This window comes from Ambystoma mexicanum, chromosome 10 (genome assembly GCF_040938575.1).
Source record: "Ambystoma mexicanum isolate Mex_15411 chromosome 10, UKY_AmexF1_1, whole genome shotgun sequence".
Classification (NCBI taxonomy): domain Eukaryota; kingdom Metazoa; phylum Chordata; class Amphibia; order Caudata; family Ambystomatidae; genus Ambystoma; species Ambystoma mexicanum.
This window is the reverse complement of record NC_090932.1, coordinates 192016211-192043758: the sequence shown is the minus strand read 5'-3', so window position 1 is coordinate 192043758 and position 27548 is coordinate 192016211. Positions and strand designations below refer to the sequence as shown.

General features: G+C 49.9%; 1 protein-coding gene across 1 annotated transcript; it reads left to right on the top strand.

Annotated features, from left to right (window-relative positions):
• Positions 1 to 5296: 5296 nt before the first annotated feature.
• On the top strand, positions 5297 to 26900 carry C10H8orf58 (chromosome 10 C8orf58 homolog). The gene is made up of 7 exons (XM_069617702.1): positions 5297 to 5616; positions 13380 to 14050; positions 20902 to 21066; positions 22129 to 22297; positions 23385 to 23485; positions 24375 to 24499; positions 26231 to 26900. The coding sequence occupies exons 1-7, from the start codon at positions 5565 to 5567 to the stop codon at positions 26331 to 26333; spliced, it is 1386 nt and encodes a 461-aa protein (XP_069473803.1). The 5' UTR covers positions 5297 to 5564; the 3' UTR covers positions 26334 to 26900.
• The last annotated feature ends 648 nt before the right edge of the window (positions 26901 to 27548 follow it).

The window sequence follows — 27548 nt, the reverse complement described above, 5'->3', positions numbered from 1 at the left end:
TAAAGCGTCCAGTTTCAGTAGAAAATTGAAGGTTCGATCTGGGCCCATAGCTCTAGAGACCTTCAGTTCACATATTAAGAGCTTCGGTAGAATGTTTAAATGAGCAGTCATTACCATCTAAACTTTCCTCCATCTGATCGGCCACTGCCAACGTCCCTAAAGCTGAGATAACACAATCCTCCCACTCTCTGCTTGATGCCCCATTAATTAGAATCCCCAGATTATTATTTCTATTTACACATTGCCAAAACCGCCTATAATCATTGTCATTCAATGCTTTCGCCATACCCAACCACTCCTCCTTTTTTTTAATTTCTAAAATGGGTTTGAACCCATCTCTTAGATGGGGATTTTTTAATCTTCAGTTTCCAACTCAGGCTTTTATTCGATGCCGCAACCCCCGATGTGTGTTTTATGTATTAATTCCTCAAGGTCCCTTATGAGGCATTTTCTTTCTAATTGTACCACTCCATCATGATCTTTCCTTTTGTATTTCGGTTTATCCTTATATTGCCCTTTTATTGGTTTCGAGTTACCAATCTGGAATACCCAGTCCTGGATATTGGCCACCACCTTCTCAAACTCCTCAATAACCCATTCTGTGCTACTGTCGATGCACTAAATTCCACTCTGATCAGATGACCATTCAGCTTTTCCAGCTCTATCTCTCTAGCCCTCTCTAGTTTATTGAAGCTCCATTGCATCCTATTATGACCACCAGTCACACTTAATTCTACCGCCTCCGTCACGTCACGCCCCTCTTGAGCTACTCTCAACACTGCACACAAAGGCATATGGTCACTCTCCTCTCGACAAGAACAAACAGCGACAACAACAAATTATGAACCCTCACCGGGTAGAGGCTCCACTGTTAAATAATTAATATATTATATCACACAAGAACAAGTATGGAGCACACTTCACTGCATACATGAGTTGTTCATACAATCGATAAATAAGTCCGCTAACACTGTCCCTAGTTAGAAGCACACCCTATCCCTATAGGGTAGTGCTGTCCCTAGGTCAATGGTGGTGTGCCACCTATCTAATAAAAAAGAGGGAGAGGAACTGTCTCTGTCTATAGAATGAGCATTTCACAAAATATCTAAAAACCATTCAGCCATTTCCCAACCTTGTAACTTTCTGGATATTTCAGAGGGGATTTTTTTCTTTCGCAACAAGCCATTCTTTATTCACCCACAACGAAGTAGGTGCACAGAGTGCAAGGTGCGGGACTAATGATCAAAGTAGTGTAAAAAATTATGGTAAAAAGAATTTGGGGTAAAAAACATTTAGTTAAATAGCTGTTCACTATTTCAGCTAGAATGTGACTCTCATGAGAGTTAGTTAAATCAAACCAGTATCGTCAGTGCTACATCAGCCAAGAAGCCGATATAGGTGGTCAATTCAAACACATAGTATCCCACATTTTTTAAGGATATCATCAGAGGAAAAAGATCAACCGGTTTCAGTGACACACTTATTGGGGTCCTCTTCTTCAGGACCAGTAATTTGAGTCACATTTTTGGCACCTTCAGGATAGGAGCATTAATGGGTGCCTCCATGTCTGACCAGGTGGGTTGCCTTCGAGGGGAGACCTTTCCTTTGAGGGGGATGCAGTGGTGCATTTTTAGGTCAGGAATCAGGTCAAAGTTAGATCAGGAGGGAAAGGGGGCCAGGGTTACAGTAACAGTGCATGCCCTGGGTTAAATCTGCTCTTTGACACTGTTGAAAACATTCCTGGGGCACATGGGAGGCAGAAGGGGTGCTATTTCTGCATAAGGATGGCTCAGAATTATCAAGATTTCAGTTCAGAAGGATTTTTTAGAGATCTTTCGAGGGTGCAGGGCTTTGGGGGTCGCCCCACACTCCTTCTGGAGTGGGGCGCCCACCAAGGCGGCAGGGTATGGGTGTGAAGAGGCAGATCAAGGAGATCGGTCGATGGAAGTCCTGCGCCTATAGGGGTTACATTAGGACACATCTTATATGCTAATGACGCAGCCAAAAAATTGGGCGGGGCCACAGTAAAATAAAAGGGAACAAGGATTGCAAGTTACAGGGATGTGTTTAAAGTAGTTGTGGGATAGCCCTAACATGCTGTCTTTTATCATTTCACACAGCGAGAGGATGACGAATGGGTTGTGAGCCATTTGTTGGTATGGAGAATGGAGCAAAGTGTCCAGGAACACCCAGGGTTGTTATCGGACTTGTCAGGCTTTAACATACAATGGATTTATGCGGGGGGGGTTGTAGGTATGCCAGGTGTGCTCGCTGGTGGAGTCGCAGAGAAGGAGGGGGTTTCCGAACCCCGGTTTGGTGATCCTACACGTGGGGGTAATGACCTGGTAAACTGGGGAGAAGGGACCTGATGGAGCAATTGTTATCTCTCTTATCGTAGTTTGGGCAATGTTGCCCGAGGACTCCGACCACCTGGTTTCAAATCATCCCTGGGTTGGACTAGAGGTGTCCACGTCCAGCTCACCATTGGAACATTTCTGCATGAAAATTAAACAATGAACTTGCCTAGCTAGCCACGTGCGATGTGCGGCCACTGATTATGTGAAATGGCCTGTTGAGGGGCCCTGGGAAATGTCATCAGGATGGGGTACAATTATACCCAATGGGGACCAAACTCTTGTTGCAGAACTTTTTGGCAGTAATGAGGACAATTGTGCTGGTGGGGGTGGGGAGTGAAGGACACGGACTGGGGCTTCTGTGCCTCGGTGGCAGGACCAGGTGAACACTGAGACTCTGGAGCTGGAATAGTGCTGACGGGAGGGCAAAGACAGCCCTCCCCAACGTAATGGGTGCACAGCCACCAGAGGTTCCCGGCAGTGGAGGTAGGATCAGGGGCAGCCTCCTGTTATGATCCGCCCCAGGGCACAGTGGGAAGGGGATAGGGCCTCATCACCATACAACCCATAAGTGGGGGGGGAGGGGCGGGAGCCAGGGTCCACCTGAAACACTTATCAGGATAATAATGCTGAAATGCGATGAATTCTTGTGGTAGTTGGTATTTGTTAGAAATGTGACATTTTTGGTTGGTAAATTGGTGTGTTTGCTGTGTAATAAAATATGGCCAGAATGGTATCCAAAAGAATAATTTGTCTAGTCCTCTCACTTCGCCCCTGGCACGGCCCCCCTGCAGAGCCCACACTTTTGTAAAAAAGGAACTTCACTTTTACATTGCACATAAAGCAAGGTTGTGCTAAAACTGTTCCAGTTCAACCAAGTGTACAATTGAAATGCTTCCCATTTAAAGACAGCCTAGTTATATAAAGACTACAAAATGAAACCACATTTCATTTACTAACACGTTTTGTATTTTGTATTCGTTATTAAACACACGTTATACTTCCCACAACCCCAGAAACGTGATTGCTACACACTTGGTATGTGCTATTAGATTTATAGGCCGAGTAGGGGGCATTAATCCTTGGGGTAATCTCCCTTTCCCGTATGGAGATCAGCTTTGCCTTGGGCCATAACATGGGAGCTGATCATTAACCTGCAATACTGGCCCCCCCTCCCTCTATAAGGCTACATTACCCTCCCGGCAGCACTGCTCTCTTTGTTTAGGAAAACTGCATTTGACATGAGATAATTGACACCCACTTTGGGTTAGTGCTTCTGGAAACTGTGTAAGGCTGAGGTAGACAGTCACCTATGTGGGAGGCCACTAGTCTATCCTGTAACTGCATCTACCACGCCCCAGAAGAGTGACGAGTGAAAATGTCACAGTGACACCAGTTTTCCGGTCCTTTTATTTGTATTTGTAATTGTTTATTTGTAAAGTGCTTATACACAAGTGAAGTGCTTCAAAGTGCATCAAGGCGGGAGGGGAACAAGGGATTACAGTTGTCATTCTTAGCCCTTGAAGATTCCGAATGATCTAACAACAGTAACTAGCATACTAAGCCAGAGGCATACCTGCTAGTGTAAGTGTGTGACAAAGAGTGAGGGGAGAAGGGTTAGGGGTGGGGGGAGAAGGAACGTACAACACAAAAAAATACAGTACTAGGCCTGGATAAGCGCAGAGACAGGAAGTGCGAGGGAAGGGGAGGTAGACAATTGCGCCCAGTCCAGCAGGGGCCTGGGTTAAGTGCAGAGAGGTTGCCTCTCTCATGGAGCATAATGCAGTAGTGCCAAGCAAAGTGCAGAGTCCCGGAGGCAAGTGCAGACTGGTGGAGGAGCCTGGGACCTGTCGGGCTCTGGAGATGCACCAGGCGACCAGTCAGGGAGCTGTGAAGGTTGGGGAAGAGAAAGAAGGGAAGTAAGCGAGGAGAGAGGAGGTTAGCAGGGGAGAGGGAGAGAGAAGGAGGAAGAGAAAGGGAAGGTCTTGAGGAGTTTCCAGAACTTAAGGAAGTCCAGCTCAAGATGGGGAGAGGCAGGTAGACTGTTCCAGGGGAAGGCACCTGCAGAGGATAAGGATCTACCCCAAATATCTGTTTGGAAAAACGTCTCACACACAGAGAGTTGGAGGCGGCGGAGCGGAGGGCTCTAGAAGGAGAGTATTTGGGAAGAGAGCGTTGTAGATAGTAGGGGCCCTGGACCCACAACGCCTTGTGGACTATGTGCTTTAATAGACTAATGCACTCTGAGAATTGTAGTCTTGGATCACTTCAACAGAAGAAGCTGAACTCTTGCCACTCCAAACAGGGATTTGAAAAATGCAAGTTCAATACTGGAAAAGTGGTATGCCCCAGAGGCATGGAGTCGGCAGAGTTTGCAAACAGAGGCTTTATTCTAGAAAATACGATTTCCTTTACAAGTGGCGGTCTTGGTTAATCACCATTACCCTATCTACCCAGCTGACTGCCAGCTGATAACGCACACTGGACGGTAATGGCGTCAGCGGCCTGGCCCGCTAGTGAGTGAGTGGCCCCCCTTCGCCCTTCCCTCCACGCTGTGGTCACAGGCCCGTCAGCGACTCTCCCTTTCCCTCCAGGACAGACCCTGGTTTCCCAAACTCCTGCACGTGGGGAGGGGAGAGCCTGGCGAGGAGGGGGGGGGCTTTTCAGAGGGGGTGCCGCTGCGCCTCCCCTTACCAGTTTCTCTTATCTGCCCGATCTTAGAAGTCTATGTACAGGAGGAAGGAGGGGCGGGGGTCTCAGGCTCGAGCACAATGTCTCACTCAGGGGGCTGATCCGGCGTAGGGCGGGGCCCCACAGTCCTATTATCAGATTGTAGCTGAGCTGCTTACTGCCCTCCCAACACTTCCTCCCCGCCCCCCCCCCTTTCCCAGCACGAAGGTCTCTACTCTTCGGGCACTCCTAGTCCAGTACATAAGCCCACTCCCTGGAGGAGGCCGGCTGGCAGAAACGCGCAGACAGCTCCAGCGGACTTTCTTCCCCAAAAAGAGCTCTTTATCTGGCCAGCCGAGGCTCCCTACTGACCCCAGCCCCGGCCAGCGCCTGCCCTCAGGAGAGGCCCGCCCCGCAAGCCCCTTCCTGCATCCGCAAGACCTCGCCGTCCCCGGCCCGCTGCCTCCCATCCACACCAGACTGCCGGCGGGGGCAGCGGTGCTCCCTCGGGAGGTCTCAGGGGGAATCACGGCTGTGGAGATGATGCGACGGAGGCAGAGGAAGCTCAACATCCAGAGGCTGCGCAGCAGAGGTAAGGCCCGGCCCACTGTGTGGGGGAGGCACGGGGGCCCCGAGGTCACGCTGTACACAAGCAGTGAGCGGCGCAGGCAGCCCCCAGACCGTGACTGCCAAAGACCCGAGGCATCCACGGGGACCCCTGCAGCCACGGCAAGTACCAACTGCCTCAGTGAGCATCGGGATAGAGAAGTTAATACCTACACGCGACAACTTGCGATTCCAACGGTCACGCGAGCATGCATCCGTGGGGGGCAGAGGGGTGATTAAAGCTGCCATTGGTCTCCTCGCCCTGGCGGCGCCGGGGACAGGCTGGGGGTGGCAGAGCAAGTCATTGTGACAGTGAGTGCAGCTTCTGGCCCAACGGGTGGGGGCTGACGTACAGCGCGTTGTCTCTGGGGTAAGATGCTAGGGCAGGGGTGTACTTTCATGGGGCGACACCCGCCGCCCCAGCACAGCTACCACCGTCTCAGCAGCCCTCTTTGCTGGGACTCTTTTAAAGCTGCCGCTTATTGGAATTTCACACACACACAAGTTTGCTTTAAATTGTCTTTTGCCCCCTATATAATAAACATTGTAGTCACATCCTCTACAGTTTATACAATACCAAGTAGCATGGCTGTGTCAAATAATGACTACACGCCACACAATAGCCCTAGATCAGTAAAATAATTGCAATGTTGATTTATAAATGGTACTGTAGAATAAGCATTGAACATACATTTGCAAACCCCATCACTTTGAACGCCGGTACTTGTAATCTTCCATTTGGAAAATGAAGCCAGTAACATTTCTCTAAGGATGTACACAGCTCAGAGGGTGGTTTGTTTCAATGTGTGTACTTTTCAAGAGGCTCGGACTGGCCTGTAGGGCCAGTTTTTTAGGTCAAACTGAGCCACGTTTTTGGCCAATGTGGGCCAGTTTCATGAGTAACTGACAAATATTCTTTAAAATGCACAACGTGCATCACATGTAATCAAAGGAATGAATTGCCATTTGCAACTGTGGGCCACTTTTTAATTGGTGCCCGAGACAATTTTAAGCCCCATTCTGTTTTTCGAGTGCTCTCTCTGAAACAGAGTATTCTTGAAAACCAAAAGCACATTTCTGTTAAGTCCTGGGAAGATATGTGGTCAAGTGCCTAAGTTGCAGGCTGGTCCCAAATCCCTGCATCACCACTTAACTAAAGTGTGTGTGTGCGTGATCCTGGGCAAATCGCTCCACTCCCTGTGCTCTATCTGCCAGTGATTCAGTTCACAGTGGGTGCTATTACCTTGGTCTGTAATTTAAGCATTAAAGAAACCATGAACTCCATTATTGCACCACATAAGTGACCGTTCCTAAATTGCACATCTCAGTCTGTCCCCTGACTTGCTCGTGGCAACTCCTTGTAATGCAGCTTCTGCTGACCTCCCTGGACTCTGGCCGCTCCCTGTGATGGCACCTATGGTGATAGCCATGCTTATACAAACTAGGGTCCACTAGTCAGTGGAGACCCTAAAACCGGCCCTGGTATGAGCAAGATGCGGCAGAGGACGCGATGACCCGAGGAGGGATGGCACCCGGAGGAGGCGGAGTATTCCCAATAGGGAATACTTGTATTGGCGTCACTGCTTTCACGAGCAGTGATGGCGCTGGTTTCTCTGGCAGTGATCGGCTGCCAGTGCCGGTGCTCGGCTGGCACCAGCCATTCCCGGGCGCATTCCAGGCATGCCTGCCCGGGTCACGCCTCACTTGCTGCCCTCACGCCCCTGCCCGATTATTACGCGGCGTATGGGACCTTAATGCGGAGAGTACTGGGTTACACAGCTGCCCCGACCCCCCCCTCTTGCCTGTGGGTGGGGTGGAATCCAGCTGCAGGCTGTGCGGGAGAACCCACCCTAGAGCTGCCAGAGCTGCCATGCATGCCAACGCGCCCCATCCCAGTCGGGAGATGCTGGCCCGGTCCTCGTTTTAAGGTTACATTTTTGGACTTGTAGTACTAAGTTTAGAATGAGGAAATCTTGGACTACAAGTGCCAGAATGCAATGCTGAAACCGGGGCCGGGCTGCCTGCCATCTCCTGGGTGTGTGCTGTCGACACCGAGGCAGGAGTATTCCAATCGGGGTCCTCTCCTGCAGAACCCTGCATCGCCTCACATTCCAGCCCTCACCCACGAAGATGGGAAGGGGGCGTGGCGAAATAAACAGCACAGGCTGGCATCGGCATGCAGCTGGCGTGTGTGCGGCTCTGTCCTCGGTACACCCCCACACCTACGCGTGGGACCCCTCCCTTCCCTCAAGTGTCCTGTGCTCCTGGGCAGGGGGCGGGATAGGGCGGCTGGGGGCAGCCATTAGCGCCTCGCCTTCAAGTCTCCAGGTGACCCATTCAGGTGTGAATGAGCTTCGGCGACCTCTGACGCCGACCCCCTCCCTCCCCCTCGCCCATTCTCACCTCCTCTAAGGGACTGCAGTGGAGGTGCAGGTGGTGTCTGTACCGGCCTCGGAATATTGCACTGTGTATTGGCGAGTTTCTGGAAAGCTCTTGCCACTAATGGTTGTGTTCGCGGGGGGGGCAGGCAATGGGAAGGTTGGATCCGCGGCGACAGGTGGATGGCGGGCTGGGGGCGACCTATGCAACATGTATTTAGAGGAAGCACTTAAGGCCGATTTGGCAATGGGCGGGAACCGGTTTTCTTCCAGACAGAGCACTGCTTCTGGAAGGTGGGGGTCTAGGGCAGAGGCGCCAGGTACCAGGCTCTTCCCACGGTGAAGGTCTGGGGCTGGCAGCGGGACATTAACATTTCTTATCAGAGTTGCCTTGGAACAGAGGCCTGCCCATAACGGGCCAGACAGAGCGGTGCGGCGGTACCACCCCCGCCCCCACCCCGCAGTGCAGGTGGTTACCCGCCGGTGCCGTATGGTTTATAGTGCCGCTCACGGGCGTTGCTAGGTCTGGAAAAGACCCGGGGCTATGCTGATGTCAGAACTGTTGGGACTGGGGGCTAGCTAGTCTTTTGGCTGTAGCTCCTGAGATTCTATCCGGGGCTACAACCAAAAGATCAGGGGCTATAGCCCCCCCCCCCCCTAGCAACGCCCCTGGTGCCGCCATCTACTCGCTAGCCTGGTCGGCATAAAACATGTCGCCGCACCTGCAGCACTAGAATGTGCCCAGAGCACATCTGTTGTGTTTAACAGAAGGCGAGTCGTCTGAGGCTAGCATGGGGGCTGGCAAAGGGGGCTGAAGGGGCCCACCGAAATCATACCGAGGCGTGGTCCTTGGCCTCGCCTGAACCTTGGGACCCTGCCATGTGCCCTCGTGACGTGATCTCATACGCCAACACGCCCTCCACCTTCCTTGCAAGCCCTCTGCAGCCCCAGCCGTGCCCTTTACCTGGGGCTCCTCTGCGCCAACACACACAGCACACGTCCTGCCCACTTCACCAGCCTGCCCGCATGACTCAAGCAACAGTAACACCGACACGTGACCAGGGGTGGACTGGGAGCCAAAAGTGGCCCCACACCAACGAGCCAAACTCCTGGAAGATAGATTTGGGGGTTCTCGTAGCTTAACATGTGGGAGAATGAGCCCAAAAGGGAATTTTTTAAACCACATTTGTCCTCATACAGGGATTACAAAATAAACATACCGAAAAAACTTCAGAAACATTGCGCAGCAGTGTTAAGGTGTGCAGCCCCGACCCGTTTTATACCATGAACACTTCCGATAAGAGATTGGATGACTGCTCTCTACAGTTGTCCACTGTCTGCAACTGACGAGGGCAAAACTGTAACACCTGAAACAGTAAATACCAGAATGTATTCCCCCCACTTCAGTGACTACCAAAACGGGGGCCCACCCATGGTGCCGTGAGCAAATGCTTTATTAAACATTCATCAATGGTATTAACAAAAGAGTAACTGGCACCTATGTATTGTGCACACACGTCTGAGCCAGCATCAACCCACTGCTGCACGTGCCAAACAAAGTGCTTTATAAAGGCGCAATGCCATAGGAAAACGTTCTGTGAATTAGGCCCTTTGGCTTTTTCTAGACTAGACACAGACTTTCTGCTCTACAAACAAAAAACGTTTACGTCACCCAATGGTGCTACTATTTTAAGCACATTTCTAAAGTTTCCTGGACATTTGGTAATCCACCGCCCAGTATGAACCAGTCCGCAATGAATGTTTGTGTTTTAGCGAAGTAGCGCTTTCTGTAAGTTGCACTTAGCGAGTGTGCTTTAGTTCCGTCACTCAACAGTTAAGAAATCTCAGGTATGCCATTGCAACCACCAAAAAAGTTATAGATGGGTAAATAGTCAAATGAACATGTGCTCATATCAGCGGCAACTGGTCCCATATTTCCATGTGTAACCTGCTGATGCACACAGAACGCCACAGGCTTTTGAAACATGTTCTATCTGCACCAGCAGGCTACACATGGCAATACGGCCCATTGAAGTCCGGGACCCAACAGTGATTGACACTGATGGGAACACATGTTGAAGTTACAATTCTAGCTTTGGGCAGCACCAAGAAAAACTTTGTGCAGGTTTTTCCAAACCATGCTAGTTTCACACATTGCCACGAGAAACGTTGTGCTAGGTTCACACAGCAACGCAAGCAACTTGTTGCAGGTCATTTGTGATCCATGCTAGTGAAACTGTGTGGTTCTTTTTCGATCCCTGCTAGTTTTCAGACAGCAAGACGAGAAACTTCAGACCAGCATTTTTTCCACCCGTACTAGTTTTGTCCTTCAGCACGGTAAACTTTGCACAGGTTTTTCGATTCGTGCTAGGTTCGCTCAGCAGCATGAACATTTCTTGCTGCTTTTTTCGATTCGTGCTAGGTTCGCGCAGCAGCATGAACATTTCTTGCTGCTCTTTTTTCGATTCGTACTAGGTTTGCACAGTGGCACGAGGAACTTTGGGCGGCTCTTTTGTGATTTGTGTTAGGTTCGTGCAGTGGCACAACTCTTTTCGATTCATACAGTGTTGACGTAACGGTACAAGAAACTTTGTGCAGCTCTTTCGGTATGCGAAATGGCATGAGAACTTTTGCACGTCTCTTTTCAGTGTGCTGGGGTAACGGAACAGAGGACTGAGGTAAAGGGGAGCACAATCGCTTCCACAGCTTGCTGAACGGAATCTAGCTATGTCGCCCAACCCTATTTAGGGTTCTTAGTTCCAGGATGCTTGGATCCTATCCTAGGTCCAGTGAGAACTAAGAGGGTGTTTAGGACCTCTCCTCTTCACCCCCAACTATCCCTTTTCAATCTCTGACCAGCTGACATTATATAAAGAACCTCCATGCAAATTGCAGCCTAATGCCCGCTAGCACTCCCACCCCACATTAGCCACTGCAGAGCCATGGGGAGGTCTTTGCAGTCGTACAATACCTAGACCCCACCCGTAGCCAGACCAGCAACTCCCCCTTCATATCAGTGCAGGTAGCTTGTTGGTCTTGGGATCCTCCCCACCTTAATAGTAGCCTTCCGTCACAGCCACAAGCCACCTAGAAATATAGCAGCTCACAAGACGCAGGTACGTTCAGACCTTCCCCTGCAAACACCTTGGGCTGCACACTGTCTCCCACTCATCTTCCCTGTCCCCCCTTCTCTTCCAGGACCATGTGCTAAGAGGGCACCAGAATGGCAGAAGTCGTGCTCATGTAAGGCCACCTTACACCACATTTACCCCAAGCATTGCCACGGGGGGAGGGGGAGGTGACTGTTTTGGGCACGTGGGTGCTGTAGGCTGGCGGTTTTATTTCTCAGGGTTTCTGATTAGTGCATAGCAGTAGAATTTTCCGTTTTAGTTGGCATCACCCAGCCATAAGAATGTAAACTGTAAAGTACCTGTTTGTTTTGTGGTGGGTGGCGGGGGATACCTACCCACATTGCCATCCATGTCCCCATATTCTCCTGCCCCCCAAGGCAGGGTACAAGTTGTGGATGCGCAAGATGGGCCAATGCGGAGCACATGTGGTCTGATGCGCTCCCTCATAGCATATTTCTTACTGCAGAAAATGTGGTTGCCAGCGAGATAGCGCGTAAAATATGATATATTAGTTGGCGTTGCTTTCATAGAACATTGTGCTGTGAATGTGACCAAGTGTCTTCCAAGAACTGTTTAGTGTTGCGTTCCTCCACAGGGCGAGCCAGCGGTCTCTGGAGGCCTTCCACTTAGGACTTTGTGGTAGTGAATAAGGGCAAACCAGCACTTAGCTACCTTTTATTTAGTATCCATTTTCAAAGTCTCGCCTAAAGACTAGATACTAAATTATACAGGTGTACATCTCTCTGGAGCAACTTGGGAGAACTATGTATTTCTCAATGTGCTTTACCGTCAGAAGATGGCGTAACAGCATTCCCGAAAGGTTTGACGTCATTGCATTTTAAATGTGCAGCGCTTGTAATTTGCGCTATGACTCTTGCCCAGATAAAACACGCTACATGTGCAAAATATGTTTGTAAATCATGACTAGGGGTACGTAATGCGCACCATATAGTTTCAATACATGGAATAAAATCACCAAAATAGAACTCCTAAGTGTTCATGAAGCAAATCACTGTGCAGAGCGAGAACAATTGTGCACGCGGTGAGTGGGAATGAGTAATATGCAGTCAGTGGGAGAGAGTCCGGCAGTGTGTGGGGGGCCCTTCACAGGACCCATTGAGTCACCCTGGCGCAAGACCAACTCTGCAGCTTTAGGTAGGATGAAAGGAGGCGAGCCTTGGCGGGTTCATAGAGCAGCATCCCATGAAGCCTTGGAATGTCCCCGGAGAGCCTACAGCCTACAGCCTGCAAATGCCTGGGAGACTCCAGGAATCAGTCATTCTTGTCAGCCCCATTCCCAGATCTGGAATGAGTCTGCCTATCGTCACAGGGAGACGGTGTACATACATCTCTCCCAACTTAAGTCTGGTGAGCCACTTCATGGCATGTAATGATCGCACCTACGGTTGCAGAAATAAAAACGCCCCGCACAGAAAAGGTGACGACGATTAAACGACACGCGATGCTACAAGCCCATCTACATTAAACCAGTGTAACAATTGGTCTAAAACGTTACAACAAAAACACGAGTAAATTAATCGTAACACTGTACAATTCATTGCACCACCGGTTCGTGCCTCTGAAAGGAACATTTCCAGAAGCACCATATGATTGTTGTGGAAACACGCATTACATTACATTGAAAGCATGGAAGACCTAGGGTACAAATTTTAGAACTCTACTTGACATAAAAGAGTTATTGGTTTTACAACCAATACTGAGCTCGGATTAAGAATCTAAGGTAGTTGTTTTGAAACTCTGGTGCCTGTCCTGCGGGGAGGGGGTTTGGGGGGCGAAAAATGGTTTGGGGGCAATAGAAAATATATGCAGATATGACATGTGTGGGGGTACGTTATTTTTTTTTTTTTTGCCATGGCAATATTTGTATTTGTCCGGGATCAGCAGTCATCTGAAATAAATAAATAAATAAATAAATAAATAAATAAATAAATAAATGGCTTTCTGATCTATAGTCCAGCTGGACAGGTCCTGGGAGTTGAAGTGGGCGGGTTTAGCGGACCAATCACAGGGCTTGCAGGATGAGTCGCTGCACCTGTTGGTGGTGGCAGCTTCTGCAGGAATCTCGGCCGCGCCCCCTCTTTAACAGGGTTACCTGAGCAGCAGCAGCTCCGCTGCAGAGCACGAGTACGCACCTGCACAGTCTTGACCCCCCTGCCTACCTCTCGGCAAGCCGTAACCTGGGTCTTAACCAGCCTGTGTTTTCTTTTCTCTGCCTGCAGATGGGCCCGCTTCGCCGGGAGGCTGCCTGCTGACGACGCCGGCGAGCGTGTACCGGAAGCTCGGGGAGCAGCTCTCGCCGACAGCGACGATGGACAGCGAGCTGGAGCTCTGGGAACCGCCGCGCGGCCAGTCCTTGGGCGATTCCATTCACCAGCACCTGGGGGGCGACGGCTTCTTCCATGCCTTCGACTTCTACACCAAGGGCCACCGCCTGGCCAAGTCCGAGTCCGAGGACTCCGGGGTGGAGCTGGCTAGCGGGGAGGCCTCGCCGTCCACGCCCTCCGAGGCAGAGCGGAGCTTTCAACTGGAGACAGACGAGGAGCCGCGAGGCCCCGACTGGCCCGGACCGGGCTCAGCGGAGGCTGAATGGGCCGAGAGGGGGCTACCCCCGGTAAACGCCAAGCTGGAGCAGGCCATGCAGCGCTCCAAGAAGTACCGGCCCCCCAGCGGCCGGGCGGCGCGCAGGCCCTCCTGCGCGGCCCTGAGCCGGCGCCGCAGCGAGAGCCTGGTGCACAGCGCCTCCCTGCCCTCGGTCAGCAGCGACGCCGACGCGCTGGGGGGCAAATGGAGGCACTGCCGGCGCGTGAGCCGCGCTCCCGAGGCCAGGCGAGCTACGGCGGCCGGACTGGGGCTGCAGGAGCGGGACGAAGAACGCCTGCAAGAGGTCGAGGTGAGTGCTGCACGGCCACGAGGCCAATGTGGGCGGCAGGGGTGTGCTCGTGCTGTGTGGCTGGAGGGACCGAGCCAGCTAGTGGTCTGTCAGTCTCAAGTTAAAATATTGTCGACACCCGTCATACATTTTCTATTAGGAGGCTCCCTAGGAGAGGCCAGTCCCGCGGTTTGCAGAGGGCACTGCTCTCCATGGAAGATTTATTGCATAGTGCCTACTGCCGCTTTCAAGTGTGGGGTGCTGTAAGGATGATGGGTTGAATGAAGATGGGATTACGTTGAATAAACTGAGTAAAACGGTTCGTTTTTAGTTTGGCGCTAAAGTGAGGGCGAGTCTGGGTTTATGCCAGGCACATTCCTATATTTTCCTAGGCTGGCTGGGGTTCAGTGGGGAGTCGGACAACGACTTTGTGCTTCGATAGTTTGCCCTCATTTCGGGGGGGGGGGGGGGGGGGCGCGGGGCGCGGGGAAGGCGGTGACAATCTCTTAAACCCACTGCGGCATGGTCTAAACTTCAGGTTGCTAGGGTAACAGCACTGTAGAGGTTTCCTTGGCAAAAGGGATGTGCCTGTGTGGGGCCAGGACGCAGGGTACGTTGCTTCCATACATGCCAACCCTCCCGATTTGTCAGTGAAAAATCGGGCTAGTTTTCACTGTCTCCCGCCTGAAATACCTGTAGCCCCAATGCATGCCTATGGGGAAATGTTGGTCTCCCGGTTTCATTGTGGAAATCTCCCTCCCAGCTTTGTCTGAATGTTGGCATGTATGTGCTTCAGAATTACACGCTTGTTGTGCAAGAGGGTGGCGGCACATTGATACTGAGCTTCGGACTTCCAACTGGCATGCCGCTTGCCACAGTATGTATTGGTAGATGAGGGGTAGTTTTGCTTTCACGGACCTATTGTAGACCTATACAGCAGATGTTATGTTTTTGGATGCTATGCCTTGCAACGCTGTCGTCTGCATGCAACTGGCATGGGGCCCTTTTGCGTGATGTTTGCTCGCTGGGAATTGCTTGGAGGCATGTGCTGCTGCAGAAGTATTTTCATAATCGGAAGTTAGTACTACAACTTTTTGTCAGTGCGGACACATTCCTGGCGTTGGTGTTGACCGGCCTGGAATGCAGTGACTCACTAGTTTGCGCACTCTTCCTGGCACACAGTGCCCTCTCACCTCATACTCAGAATTCCTGCCAACCCTCAGGACTCGGCCCTCTGTTCATTGAAGGGTGCTCTGGCGTGTTCTGCAATGTCTCCATGTGAGGAGCCTGGGCTACCAGACTGCATCTTTCACAAGAACTACTAAAATAACTCCCTTTCACAAACCCACACTCTTGTAACAACTATATGCGCTCGAGAACTGCTAGGAACCTTCTTCTGCATATGTCTGTAAACTATACATAGTATTATCATTAACTCTTGTGTTTCTGCCAAGAGAAACGCCTAGCCTCTAGGTTAAGCGCTATACAAATTGCTAAATAAATAGGGCCCAGAGGACTGTAAAGCCCACACCTCAAGTCCAAGGTCCCAACCCATCACCAAGTGTGTGTGAAGCAGAGAGCCTACACTCAGTATCCACCCGAATCAATTTCCGGGGCCCCAATGGTCCAGGGATTAATATCGATATCTAAACCATCAATCAGCCCCACACCGCTAGATCACCAGAAGGCATCTGAACATATTGAGAACATAAGCAAATATTAAACCTCCATGTCTAATATTGGTAACGTGGGCGGAACGGCAGGCTTATCTCAGGAAGGTCGTGGATAGTTGGTTAGTTGCAACACAGCGGAAATACAATCGCCCAATGATAAAAAGGACTGTGCTGTCGGCGTTGTATACAAATCTCTATTATCACAACGGACGTTGCAACCCACACTGTAAAGGAATGCAGAGGACAGACTGTTTCAAAGAAGGAAAAGGGATGCACTCTGGATACTGACAGGAGGGTCGTCGTTATAGTAAATTATCACAGCAGTTAAAGGTTACTTGGTTTCAGCACAAATGGAGCAATGGGTCAAAAAATGTCACTATGGGCCTTCAGAGATGGAACGGGAGGGCAGAACCACAATGTACATTGTGCTGTAGGAGTTCTTCGTGCTCGACGGGGTCTAGTCTGTTTCAGGGCACTTTGCAGCTCCTACAAGAGCTCAAGACGGGAGTCAGCTGCAGTATCGGGTGGCAGGAAGTTTGTCGAGCGAAGCTGGGCACAAGACGGCTTGTGGTCAGGAATCGTTGTCTCGGTGGTTCTGAAGCACTGGTCGAGACTTCTCAGATGGCTTTAGTGCAGTCTGTTGTAGCTGAGGGGCTCCACCTGCTCGAATTAAGGCGGACATTGGTACATGCTTGTCTATGCACTCCTAGCTTCTTCACTGAGCGTGTGCCGTCCTTACGGCCGGACGGCCCACAGCTGAGGAAAGTTGCAGGCAGCTGGCTTGTCCTTGGTTTGGTTCAGAGATTCTCTGGTACTTCACACCTAGGAAGTTTGCTGCAGAGCCTAGCACTGCACGCTGTGTGCTGGCTGGGTACGCGTTCTGGAGCTGCGGGAGGGTCCTCTGCATTTGGTATCTCTGTTCCCTGGGGGATGTTTAGGGAAGGGATCTTGCGTCACTAAGTGTAAAGAATCGCACAACATAGCATATAAAGCTTACCAATAATAACATCATGAGGAGAAAAAAAATGGCGCTCACTGTGGTCCCTAATTTAAAGCGGCAGATCTCCTTGCAGCTGCGGCGAGACCAAACTTTCGAGCGCCGTCAATGCACATACCGGTACCTTCTAAATGGGATCTCCCTGCCGGGACGACTGTTGTAATGCGCGCAGTCCCAGACATGACATTTCACAGTCAGTTGATACTAAGGGCAGGAGCTGGCTTCGGGTTGGCACAGTGCATATGAAAGGTTGTTGGGGGGGGGTTCCTGTCTCCTTTGTTAGCCTCTGCAGCTAGGCCCCATGTGGGCCTGTTTGACTGGCATTCTGTGTGTATGTTAATCGCTACCACCAGTTGCAGGGCTCAACAAAAGGGCAAGGGGTCCGTCCAAATGGTCTTTGTCAGTTAATCAGGCTGGCCATGGCAGGGGGGGGTGGTTTGGCCCTCCCCCTTTTGGAGATGCCTCATGTACTCCACTGCCAGATCCATAATAAATATGACTGGGACATTGTGCCTGTAAGCTGTGTCCACCCACGTGTTAGGCAGAAACCTGTGCAGTTCCCTCTGGGACCACTGCAAAATATTTAAGACTACAGGTGTTTGGCTGGCAGTAAACCCACTTGGTAGCAGTCTGTACCACACAGATTAACTTGGTAGCTGTGGCTTAGCAGTCAGACTCCCCTCAAGAAGAGTTAGGCAGTATATACAGTATTCACAATAGGTCAAAAGAACACAGTAGAACAAGCAAACACTGACCAGAACTTGGTGTAAAAGAGAGATAATTATTTATTTAAAACCACATCTAGTAAAACACACAGGCACGAATATTAAGCAGTTTAAAAACACGGTCACTAAAAGGTATACACTCCCTTAAAAGAATATTAGACAAGTCTTAAGAAAAGCCCCACTTATTTTCAGACATCGGTCAGCGCTTAATGCAGATGGCACTCTAATAATTCGTTGTAAAAGGGAGAGAAAAGCAGAGTAGAATTTGAAACAGATCCCAACACTTTCACAAGAACACAACAAGAGAGGAAGGCAGAGTAAAACTGTGAAGTTAGAGTTCAGAAGGCCGGATCCACTTTAAGAGGATCAGAACGAAATGTGTCCAAGGTCATATGGTTGAAAAGTGCACAAAAGTCTCAAAGGTTCAGAAAGAGTTGCACCCAAAAAAAAGGGGCCAGTTAGATGGTCAAGGCGGCCAGCCCAGTCCAGAAGGTTAAGGGATTATTATTACCTTGTAGCAATCTTTAGAAAGGGAGGCCTGGTGGACACGGGTGAGAATGCTCCAGCGGGGGCAGTTGTTCCTGGCAGCGGAGGCAAGTCTGTGCTTCGTCCGGGGGAAGAGAGGATCTCGTCGGGGAGGAAGACGGGAGTCCGTTGCACTGCCAGGGAAGAAACCAGCCGCAGAGTTCTCAGTTAAGGAGCTGTCCTATGGTTCGCGGTCCTGTGGTAAGTGGCTATCCGGTTGCCAGGATGCTTGGCACGGGCAATTCGACCACAAGACGTCCTGGGATGTGAGAAAAAGAAGGTAAACTGGTTGTGCCCACCAGTCGGGGGAAGAAGACTCTCCAGCCGGGAGATCTTCTCTGTCGCCGGGAAGTGGTGAGTTGGTTCCGCAGGGCTCCAGCGGTGGTGTCGTCGTAGCAGGTCGGCTTAGCTTCTCCCTCATCGGATTCTCGGGTCCTGTGGTGACTTCTGAAGTTCCAGTCCCCAAAGCCCTGCTTTTATGCAGCACATCCCCATTCACTCAGCCTAGCGGTCACTCAAACATGCGCTCACCACTTGGGCCAATCACACAAGAGTGCGACTTGAGTTACCAAGGTAACTCAGTCCAGGGTGCCTAAACCCCCTCCCACACCCACCTGTGGTACCCAGACAGACTGGCACCACTTTTGGAGGCTTCTGTGGAGAAGCCTGCCAAAAGTGGAACAAAGGGCTCGACTTGGGTTGGAGTCACAGAAGAGAACACGAATGCCATTTTAGAATCGAGTCCTGGCAAAAAATACCAACCAGCGAATTCATATTAAATAAATAAACCGGCGGTATGTTCGAGGCTATGAGAATTAAATAAAGTTGGTAGCCTCAAACAATGGGAAAATCCCATAGGGATATATTCGCGGTTGAATATAAAAAGTAGTATCCACTGCCACTAGCCGAAACTCGATCAGGGGGGACAAAGACGTGCCCCCTCGACTAACAGACCCCGGGGCAATCGAATTGCCCCGACCAGTACGTCCACAATATGATGGTTTGTACTGGTTTCTGTTCATAATTTGGGACTAGTAAAGCCAATGGTGACTTTACATGCCCTGGGAGACAGTCAGTCCCAGGGTATGGAGTCTATGGTGGGGTGTCACTATGACACCCCTGTGTCACTGCACGGATGGTGCTGTGCAACACACATAGTAAAAACACATGAGACCCTATGGAGTAAAGGACCCCATAGCCCATAAAACCCATTAACAGTCAAAGGAACACCATGAATCATGTCCAAGAGTTGGAAAAAGAGTCTCACTCTTGGCAGGAGAAAAAAAACAAACTCCAGAAATCCAGCAACGCTGCTGGGGGACTCGCTAGGTTAGGAAATTCAGCCTAAACGGAGAATACTCCCTAACACCACGGTACACAGGTTTATGTGTATGTCGTGTCGTGAACAGCAACAAATGTGGCTGCTGATTAGCCGCACACATTTTCCGGAGGTTGATCCACCATCATTTAATTAAGTTTCAAAAAGCCCATGCATGGTCGAATTCCTCACCCCCTTCACAAAGCTGGGCTGGGGGCTCATGCAAACTGTCCCGAGGCACTGGCATCTTCGTTTTGTAATGTTATGATGTTGGGCATTTCTATAGCACCTTTTTACCATTGGTAAAATCTCAAAGAGCTGTGGGTTGAACGCCCTCGGGATCTGTAGTGCAGATCAGTTGAGAATAGGGTAGTAAGTAGTGCTTTTGTGCAGCTAGGCAGAATTTTTGTGGTGGGTAGCTCATAATAATGCTAGGAGTGGTGTGGAGTTTGTGGGAGACCAGTAGTATGTGTACGTCAAGGCTGATTTGACTAGTGGGGGGTGGTAGCTGCATTCTAGCATGAGATTGTGTGCAGCTAGGTGGATTTTGGGGGAGGTGGGTAGCTGCATTCTAAAGATTGTTGAGGTGTTCATGGTGGTGTATAATTGTGTGCAGCTAGGCCAAATTAGTCTAGGGGTGTAACTGCATTCTATTGTTTGTTGGGGCAGAGGCAAGTCGGCCTATCGGTGTCTGTGCAAGCTTGGCGTATCTACCACGTCTTAACCGTATCATCAGTGTTGGAGTTGGCTGTTTCCAAACCATTACTGGGTCAATCGATTTCAGCTCTAAGGTCATTCCTGTCTAATTGTCTGCAATTGCCTATCGATTAACCCCTTCTCGATGCGCAGTTACATCCAGTTCTGTTCTATCAAAATTGCAGGCACTTCCTAGATACGAGGACTGGTACTCTGCGGATCTGAAAGTCCAGCATCAAACCAGGCCTTGTTGGTGCTGTGCCTGTCTAACATTATTACGTGCAGCAGATGTTTAAGTGTTCCAGGTCTAGTGTATGGTTTGAGTATTGATAACCGGTGACGGCACATCGTTGTCACTGGCAGGAGCTTGTCTTGCCAGGTTCCTCACCTGAATGGAGTGTAGTACCTTGACTGAAACAAAGCCAGTCCATTTCTAATGCTGGAGCATAAGTGCTAATGGGCCGTTGGTTCCGAGTAGTTTACAGCGAGTGGTTGGTTATTCCCATACTAGTTTATAATTAGAGTTGTACCTCATTGTCCCCTGCGAGAGCTGAAAGTGCTAGAGACCTCCCCTGTGGAGATCTGCACCTTTTTCTGGGTGAAATATGCCACAGCAGAGAAACACAAGTTTACAATTCTTGGGTTCCTTTATTAGCCTCTGGTTGCAAGGCCAGTACTTCTGTAACCTTGTCATTGGGTGGTAGAATGGCCACGTGTCGGTTTAGATGGTTCTAGGATGCAGGTGAACATGGCTGGTTTAGATAGCAGGGCTGTCGTTCTTCTGGGGGAAATGGCCGGAGTGGAGATCAGTGTGGATGTGGTGGTGTGCAGAATACGCTTGATGGGCTTGTTTGGTGTTGGTGGCGCAAGTGGTTTGCATGAACCCTTTCAGGTCTGTAGAATGCTGCACCCTTCTGACCCCTTGGTTCTCGTTGCAGGTGGAGACCGATGACCCCATGGTGTTGCCCGGGTGTGGGCTTCGTTATCTGGAACACGTCTGCCAGGTTCTGGAGCAAATGGCAGAGCTGCAGCGCACCAACCGGAGCCTGAGGCGGCAAAAGCAGGCAATGGCTGCACGGCTCCATGGTACAGGAAGTGAGCAGGTGGGTCCCGGTTCACAGCGGTGTGCCGAATGCAAGAGTGATTTCATAAACTCCATCACCATTCACCATGGGAGAGAGCCTCCAGTGCTCCCCCGTCCGTACAAGCACCCCTCTTTCATGGAACCAGACCATTATTCCTAGCTAACCCCACCCTCCATGGAAAAGGGACCTGCCATTCACCACGTGCAGGCCCCTACCACCTGATTGAGAAATAGCATTGACAGCCCCTTATGTGCTTGGGAGGGAGGAGGTCCCTAGGGAGTGCACAACGAGAGGTCAGCGAGGACCTTTGAGGGGTGCACATGGCCCTCTCATCAACACCTCCAGGTGATGCATCCAGCCCTACAGGTACAGTCTCAAGAAAAAATACACCAAACAATAAGCAACTAACGATGCATATGGGATTTCTACTTTTTTTCGTACTAGTTGCACCAGCAGCAGAGCAGTGCCACAGGAAGTAGTTTTAATGTTATTGCTGCCTGGTCTGTAACTCCAGCTGCTTGACCCATAGAAGGGATTCATTGACGTGTTACGGCCTCCGGAGCCTATGCTCAGCTTGTTCTGGCCAATGGTCGTGGGAAACTTTCTCGCGCCTCGCCATCAGCTGGAAGGCCGCCTTGTTGCACTTTAAATAACGCTCAAACAAATGCCCGGGATCAGTGGTCGAAGTGTGAGAAGTAGTGAAGTAGTGGAACCATGTTCCCTGCTGGCATGCCCCTGCTTCCCACAGACCCCGTCGCCACGCCCTCCCACAAGCACAAATCAAACCCCCAAATAGTCACCTGCTGTTTAAGGAAACGTTCGATGCAGTACACGTTTCAACGTCTTCCCACATTTTTATTTAAGACGAAACCATTCTGGAACGCTCCCTTTTTAAAATAAAGTATAGGAACAGTAAAACTTATAAAAAAAAGAGGGGCACTGTTCCACTTCGGCCACTGCCGGGATCAGTACACACATCACACTTACGGCTGCTTTGATCGATTTGCACAGATCACCCAAAATAGTCAATGTTCCCCTGTTAGGCATACGCAGACACTCACCCCTTTCTCCCTTGTGCAGGTGCTAGGAACGGTGCGTGTTGCGGCATCCCCTCCAGAAGCCGTGATTTCGGAGCCACGCCGACTCCTTGACCCCGGAGATCCCCAGGGAAGGACACGAATTTCCTTCAGAGAGCGGTCCATGTCCACCTCTGACGTGGGCAACCTGTGGGACTTTGCAGCCATTCATGGTGAGTGAATCAAGGTCCGTGACTACGAGTGAAGGGGGCGGGGGGAGTAGGGCGTGGAGGGGAGAATTGCAAGCCGCTGTAGGGGCATATGGTGTAGGCACGCATTCATGTTTGTGGCTAGCTGGCAGGAGGGGGGGGGGGCTCCCACCTGCAAGTTGTTGTACAGCTTTGTGACTCTGGTGCTCCTATTCCTTTCCGTCTCATCGACTAGCCTGGCCCACTGAATTGGGGGTGGAGAGGTAAAACGTGCCTGTCTTACTCTACCCTCCCTGGTCCTCTGACTTTGTTCCCTCGAGAAGCACAGTAGCTCTTTTGTGTGTGGTAGTGTGTCTTAACAAAGATTGTATGGCTCTCTAGTGTGGCATATCTGGCATTCATGATAGTGCTACATTTGCTAGTTGGCGATGTTGGACAATCTACTGATCTGTGCCTGGGTGTAGCCTGTCTTTTTATCTGACTGGGGAAGCCGAACCTTAATGAAAAGGGATTTCTGTCCTTGGAGTATCATCCATTGCCCAGAGTCTTGCTGCAGGAGAACGCTTTCTTCTACCTTCACTTTTTTGGATGCTTCATAGGGACATCCAGGGCCTAGAACACTAAGGGAGACTATCCGATCCGACCATGGCAACATTTGGTGTATGGGTTCTTATTTAGATGTCGGAGTTTGGGGGAAATTCGTGGTGGGACGTGTCTCCCTCATCACAGTCCTCAGCAGCCTGTTTATTACAAATGGTCTGCCAGTCAGGTGACATCTTTTGTGTGGTTTATTTTATTTAGTATGTTCGTCAAACTAACACTACACTATGATCCAACGAGGTTGATTAGAAGGCACAGTTGTATGGGAATTCATCTAAACCATTTAGTTGGTGGTCATTGATTTCTGTCTATTTTTTTGGTAGCTCGCACCCTTTCTTCCTTAAATGTTTGGGGTAGGGGGACCCTGTCCTCCATCACTCACCTCCTTCTCGTGTATATCTTTGTCTACCGGGTTTACTCAGCTGTACAGTACTGCATTTTTCAGGTTCAAGAGGGGTTTTCTTTTCTATTCTGCTTGAGGAAGCATTTTACATTCTGGTTTCCTTTTCAGGTAAAGGGGCAACACCCCCCGCGCACTTTGTCAGCACCCCCGACCTGCAGGACGTCCCTGATGGCTGGAGCCCATCGAACCCACTTCCACTAAGATGCAAGGTAAGCTCAGTGGCTGACAAACTGGGTGGGCCAGCTTTGAAGGAAGGTTCGTTTGAATCATGTGGGGGTGGGAAGTAGTTGGTGAGATGTTTGAGACCCCCCCCCCTAAATAATACAGGGTTACAAATGGGGATTACATGTGAGCCTATCCCAGAAAAAGATCTGCTGGTAGTTTGGTTTGTGCAGACCTCGTGTATCTGCAAACTAAACTTTCTAGTCCCTCTGTTTAACACACACATTAAAAACCCATAGTTACGCATGTACTGGGCTTGGAAGACTGAACAATTCTCATTTCCCCCACCCCCCCTCCCCCCCGCCCACTTCTCATAGGAACTCAATGCTCAATGTATACGCTTGGCTTTGGAGCGAGAAGACGCACTAAGTTTGAGTGAGGTTCATGAGTAATACATTAAAGTGGGGATGGACCCCATTGAGCTTCATCGATAAACCACTATTTCAGTGTTGTGTCCTTGCACAAGAAAACCAACCACATGTGAGCTGACTCGACCTCTACCCTAAAAGGGAATCCTTCAGCCTGAACCGCTAGGGCATGTCCTCCCTTCGCGCAAATTCAACTTTAGACGTGGTTTGTCCACTTTGTGCTTAGTGGGGTGTGTGTTTTTGTAACCCTGTTATGTTGACGCATTCTAGTCTGCTAACTTTCAAGATCACATGGGTATCTTGACTAACATGCTTTGTCAATAATGAATGGGTCATTGGGGCAAAAGTGGCACCCAAATACAGGAAGTTTTTCATTGGCTCTGCACCAGTAGAGCCTGGGACGATAGCCTGTAGAAAATCTCAAGGAATCTGTTTATATAACCCGCACCTTTCCCTTTTTGTTTTAATCCGTTTATACCATTTTATTTTTTCCCAATCTTCTCTGCAGAGTGAGCCTTCTCAGTGGGAGCGAGTGAAGGAACTCATTGGCAAGATAGCTCGAAAAGCAGTGGGTCCTGGGCCGCCCAGCACAACTCTACCAAGGGCCCCAAGCAACAGGGTCTCTCACTCCAGGTATGTGTGGAGGGGGTGATGCCATGCTGAGGCTGTGTGCCCTGTGGGGTGGAACAGTAGTGAAGGTTTCCTTTACATTTTGTGTGTTTTCACCAATGAAGCTGTGGGTTATTACCAGGTGTTTATGCCCCCACCACAAATTAAGTTACTAGCGATAGTAGTGAAGTGATGCCCTGTAGCACATAACAGGGCAGCACATAAGCACATAACATATTCTGTCTAAAGCAAGGGAAGGGGGTGGAGAACCATTGGTCCGTTGGGACAGACGACTTGTAGCAGCCATTCTTGTCCTCTGCCACTGCATTGTCTACAATGGCACTGCCAGCATTCTGCACTCCATTGTTCTAATTAAGCTTTCGAGGGCTACTGTTGGCATTTGACAAGGTTTACGAGCCCATGGCGCTTTGTATGGGCCGAGACAAGGGTCTGTGAAGTTGTTATACACGCCCATGAGGAGTCAAAATGACATAAATGTTGGGCGCAAGTAATGCCACTAACTGTTATTCTCGAATTCCCGTGCAAATACCTACTCTGCTTTTGGTTTTTACATTATATTAAAAATCTGCCTGGCAGTTGTGGGGGGAGGGGTGGCTTTGGCTACACTCCATTGTTCAGCTTGCCACATTCCATTCGACTGACAATGTGCCGGCTCGACCAGCTGATATAGCCCACAGAACAGCACACCACATTCCAGCGTTATAGTTCTCATTTTGAGATCCCCAGAAACCTCAAATTCCAATTGGCTTCACTTTTATTTTGGTGATGTGTATTGCACTCCAATGCAAAGTTCTCATGATTCATATGGGTGGTTTGCTAATCTCCAGGCTGCTTAATCTTTTCGGTGTCCCCACGGTTGTCCAAGGTCTATTCTTTTGCCAGTGCTCATAGGACGACTCTCTGATAATTTGTTCTGGTAACTCGGTCATCTTGATTCGCTTGAGCTGCACAGCCGCATGTTTTCCAGTCCTCTTCCCCGGATTCGCACCCACTGCAATCCTTCGAAGAATGCAGCTCGGCCTCGATTTTCTAGCTTCACCTCCCTGGGGCCTGCTTTTTTTCATCATTGTAAGCATTTGCCCCTTGGCCCACACCCCCTCCTCCTGTCGTCCAATTAGAGAGTGCTACTGCTTTTTGGGGACCGCTGTCTTGTCCAGCCTGCCTTTCAGGTCCTGGACAAATTCGTACAGATGGCCTCCCAAATAGTTAAGGATGCCGGTTTTATTACTCTGTAAAATAAATGGCGACTAGTGCTTTTCTGAATGTTTTCAAATGTGATGGGAGAGTTCTTGCACAGCAAGCCAACATCCGTTTTCACCTTAAAAACATGGCTGCCCCTTGTACTGCTTTGATCAACATCTCTGTAGCGCGCTAAACAATTTAAAAGGTAAATCCCTTTTTTGGGCCACTCCATAGTGTTACTCTGCACAGTACTTTTCTTGCAAAGCATAATTGACAGTCTGAAAAGCTAAAGACGGTTTACAATAAAATCAACTTTCCAAATACTGATCGGGAACTGTAATATATCCCTTTTTTATATGTACAAATGGGACACTGTGCCTTAAATATTCCAATAATGCAGTTTTTTTGGCAGGGGGTTGCCACCAAACTGTATCTTCTCTTTTAGGGAAAGCAGGGTGTGTCTGAGATTGTATTAGCAAGTCCCTAAGTAAGCCTTTTTCAGGTGTCTTGAATTTTGCTGTTCTGATTTTGTTCTTTCTCTTCTCTCATCAGAGAGGACACAGTGCACGGGAGCCAACGAGCCCTACCCCGGAAAGCATTCCTGCCTGCAATCATTGTGAAGAAACAAAAGAAACGCAGCCCCCCTGTGCAGTAAGGGGGTTGCCAATTGGAATTCTCGTACCTGTAGTGCAGGGTTTCTACAACCTGCTTGCATCAAGGACCGCTGCGTCCTGAACAGACCACGAGAAGCTTCAGGACATTCTTCCCGGGATGGCTCCATGTCGGGGGCATGCAGAGGCCTGTGGATGTCGGGCATGAAGCGTGCATGCCGAGTGATGGCTCAGGGGGCGCCTCGGTTGGTAACCTTAGCATCTATCCGAGTGGACACTGGGGACTCTCGAAGGTCGGGCCCTTTCCGGCGTGTGCTAAAGGTCCACAGACTCCAGACGCGGGGCTCCCGGACATTGCGGGTTATGAATTAAAGTTGCCCCAGTCTCTCGCGGTCCGGATGCACGGTGGGATGCAACGTTTTAGATTGCCAATAACCACATCCGGGCAGGACGATGCTCCATAGAAACTTCATTAAAAAGCCATGAGCGCTTCAAAGTTTTTCTTCTCGCACAAAGGGAGTTCTACTGTGAAATTAACTTTTTTTTGCCCAAACATATGTGAAATAACTTTTTTATAAATTGTACATTTGTTAATATATATTATGTATTTACATGTGTCTGGCGTGTTCTTAATAGCCCTTTCAACTGTTCATGTTTGTTCTGTGTGCGCTTGTGAACGAATCATATCCATTCTATATGGAGCCCAACAGTGTTTGTTCTATACTCTACTTCAGGAGTGGTGTTTAAAAATCCCATTTCTATAGGTTGGCCGGTATGTACAAAACCGTGAGCAGGCTTCGTTCTGCGTGTACTCTCCCTGCCAGTAATGCACGGGCTCTAGTATGCCAGTGTGTTGAAAAGCAGAGCTTTTCTGACATACGACTGTGCTCTGCGGACACAAGGTCTTGTATTCATCTGCATGCTTGGAGAAGTGGGTTGCCAGACCAGGGCTTGTAAGAGGGCATTGTTTGAGGAGGGGAGGGGAGATGGGGCTGCAGGAAAGGCAATGGAGCTCCCCAGCCAGTCGAGTCCAGAGGCACAACCGGTTGTGGGTGGAGGCCGAAGCCAAGAACAGAACATGCTGACATTGTCAGCAGAAGGAAAACCTAATGTGGGGTGGTGGTTTAGACCGACATGGCATAACTGGAGAGTGCAAACATGTGGACGTTTATGGGAGAGGGGTGGAACCCTAGAACAAAGCCAACTGGTGATTAGGACAGGACATTTCTGGGCTGGTAATGGGGTTTGAGGTTTGAGCG

Excerpts from the sequence above, each read along its gene's own strand:
- C10H8orf58 (XM_069617702.1), top strand. The coding sequence starts at position 5,565 with ATGATGCGACGGAGGCAGAGGAAGCTCAACATCCAGAGGCTGCGCAGC. Across the intron at positions 21,067-22,128 it reads ATGGTACAGGAAGTGAGCAG|GTGCTAGGAACGGTGCGTGT; the intron begins GTGGGTCCCGGT and ends TCCCTTGTGCAG. Across the intron at positions 24,500-26,230 it reads AACAGGGTCTCTCACTCCAG|AGAGGACACAGTGCACGGGA; the intron begins GTATGTGTGGAG and ends TTCTCTCATCAG.